Raw genomic sequence first — 2,664 nt, 5'->3', positions numbered from 1 at the left:
TTCGACGTCACGGCGTGTATTAAATTCATTGATGCGTGGACGGAGGGGGATGAAGGTGAGTCCTTTGCTGAGGACTGATCGTTCGTCCTCAGTGAGGGGAAGGTCTGGAGGGATGGTGAAAACTTGGCAGGGCTGGGAGCTGGGATCTGGTGTGGGTGTGGAGCAAGTAACTGGAGTGGGTGTGAAGCACCTGTCTAATCTAAACTTTTGCCTAGTAAAGAACCAATGTCTGTTTCGTCTGCTTTCTACCATCTGCTAGTATGATGCAATATTTTTTATGGAATTATTGACTAATAATAATGATCAATCTCTATCAAATAATACATGATTTGAGGTCATCTGTCGCTCCCAAACATGCTACACATATCATATGTCAGGTATTAAATCACAGCAGTGCCTGTTATTGTTATAATGGGCAAACATCAGCAAACATCCTTTGATTGTGAAAAATATACCCAAAAATTTCTGGAAATACTTATCTCTGACAGTATCTGTAGAGAATGAAAATGAATTAAATCTTTGTGACCGTACCTCATGCTTTTGGATCATTTGATTGTGATTAGGAGCAGGAGTCTGCACCTATCACAGGCCTGCTGTAGCAAATTCTAGAACTGTACTGTCTGGCAAAAGCATGAGGTATGGGCGGCACGGTGGCCCAGTGGTCATGGGCGGCACGGTGGCCCAGTGGTTAGCACTGCTGCCTCACAGCGCCTGTAGACCCGGGTTCAATTCCCGACTCAGGCGACTGACTGTGTGGAGTTTGCACATTCTCCCCGTGTCTGCGTGGGTTTCCTCCGGGTGCTCCGGTTTCCTCCCACAGTCCAAAGATGTGCGGGTCAGGTGAATTGGCCATGCTAAATTGCCCGTAGTGTTAGGTTAAAGGGGTGGATGTAGGGGTATGGGGGGGTTGCGCTTCGGCGGGTCGGTGTGGACTTGTTGGGCCGAAGGGCCTGTTTCCACACTGTAAGTAATCTAATCTAATCTAAAACTCATTCAGCACTGGTCCCGACTTAAATTTGGTATCTTTAGGTCCATGTGACTCAGTTTTATATTAACTTTAGCTGTTTATACAGTGAGCAAACTCATTTTTATGACCCATCGAGTGGCAAAGGCTAAAACACTGTTGCGGTTGCAGCAAGGACTTGCTGTTTTGCACTGATAGGAAAGGGCTACCAAAGGTGGAGTAAATCTGTTTGCAATTCAGCTAAGAGCCTAACCTTTCTACAAAGGTTACCACTTTAATTGCAACAGTAGAGTCCATGTGAAACACACTGACATGAAGAAATATTTCCTGTTGTAGGCTATACGTGAACTGGCGGTTTCTGCGAGGTATCGAAGCCCAGTTTCTTGCCTTGCAGAAAGGATTCAATGAGGTGATCCCACAGCATCTGCTGAAAACATTTGATGAGAAGGAGTTGGAAGTGAGTACCAAGTTTTTACCTAATTTAGTGAGATAAGTGTTTCTGATATGTATATTCATCTCATTGTCCTGGAGGTGATTCAACCTTTTGTTTAAACTAAAAAAAAGGAACTGCTTGAAAATGGATTGATTTTTACATTTGGTGAAGTGGTGTACATCAGTAACTTCTTTGTATTTTTTATATTGGTGTATGTAGGTCATAGGTTGAGGCATGCCTTTATAGATTGCAAACCTTGGTCATTTTAAATTATTCACCAAGAAATATATGTGTCACTACTCTGTGCTGTCCCTGAAGCTGTTCACCAGCACTTTAACCAGTGACTAATTTTATCCATCCTTAATGGCCAGTAGTATTTGTGCATTCATCGTACTCAACCTACATTTTGTGATTTTAGATAATATGAACTGGGGTTGAAGATGTTTTTTATTTGTTCATGCGATGTGGGTGTTGCTGTCCAGGCCAGCATTTATTACTCATTCCGAATTGCCCAGAGGGAAGTTCAGAGTAAACCACATTACTGTGGTCTGGAGTCACATGTCGGCCAGACCAGGTTTAGAAAGCCGAATTCCTGAACTGGAGGATATTAATGAACCAAATGGGTTTTTAATGGCAATTGACAATAGTTACATGGTCGACATTAGACTAGCATTTTATTCCAGTTTTTATTGAATTCAAATTTCAGCTGCTGCCATGGTGGGATTTGAACCCATATCCTCAGCACATTAGTCTGGGGATCGCATTTGATTGGGTTGAACTCCATCTGCTATATCTCTGCCCAACTCTCCGATCTATGTATGTTCTCCTGCATTCTCTGATAGTCCCCTTCACTACCTGATACTCCACCAGTCTTCGTGTCATCTGCAAACCTGCTAATCAGAACACCTATACCTTCCTCCAGATCATTTATGTATGTCACAAACAACGATGGTCCCAACACTGATCCCTGTGGAACACCACTGGTCACAGGTCTCCATTTTGAGAAACTCCCTTCCACTACTACACTCTGTCTCCTGCTGCCCAGCCAGTTCTACATAGAACATAGAAGAATACAGCGCAGTACAGGCCCTTCGGCCCTCGATGTTGCGCTGATCCAAGCCCACCTAACCTATACTAGCCCACTATCCTCCATATGCCTATCCAATGTCCGCTTAAATGCCCATAATGAGGGAGAGTCCACCACTGCTACTGGCAGGGCATTCCATGAACTCACGACTCGCTGAGTAAAGAACCTACCCCAAACATC

At 44.0% G+C, this 2,664-nt stretch overlaps 1 protein-coding gene across 3 annotated transcripts in view; it reads left to right on the top strand.

Annotated features, from left to right (window-relative positions):
- The window catches only part of smurf2 (SMAD specific E3 ubiquitin protein ligase 2), a 297,299-nt gene that overhangs the window by 283,012 nt on the left and 11,623 nt on the right, over positions 1–2,664 (top strand). For all 3 annotated transcript variants that reach the window (XM_043715043.1, XM_043715044.1, XM_043715042.1), the window contains one exon: positions 1,301–1,421. In XM_043715043.1, coding sequence (XP_043570978.1) covers positions 1,301–1,421 — 121 coding nt within the window. The remainder of the gene's footprint in view (positions 1–1,300; positions 1,422–2,664) is intronic.

Source organism: Chiloscyllium plagiosum, chromosome 24 (genome assembly GCF_004010195.1).
Source record: "Chiloscyllium plagiosum isolate BGI_BamShark_2017 chromosome 24, ASM401019v2, whole genome shotgun sequence".
Classification (NCBI taxonomy): domain Eukaryota; kingdom Metazoa; phylum Chordata; class Chondrichthyes; order Orectolobiformes; family Hemiscylliidae; genus Chiloscyllium; species Chiloscyllium plagiosum.
The sequence above is the reverse complement of the archived record's forward strand: the minus strand, read 5'-3'. Positions and strand labels throughout refer to the sequence as shown.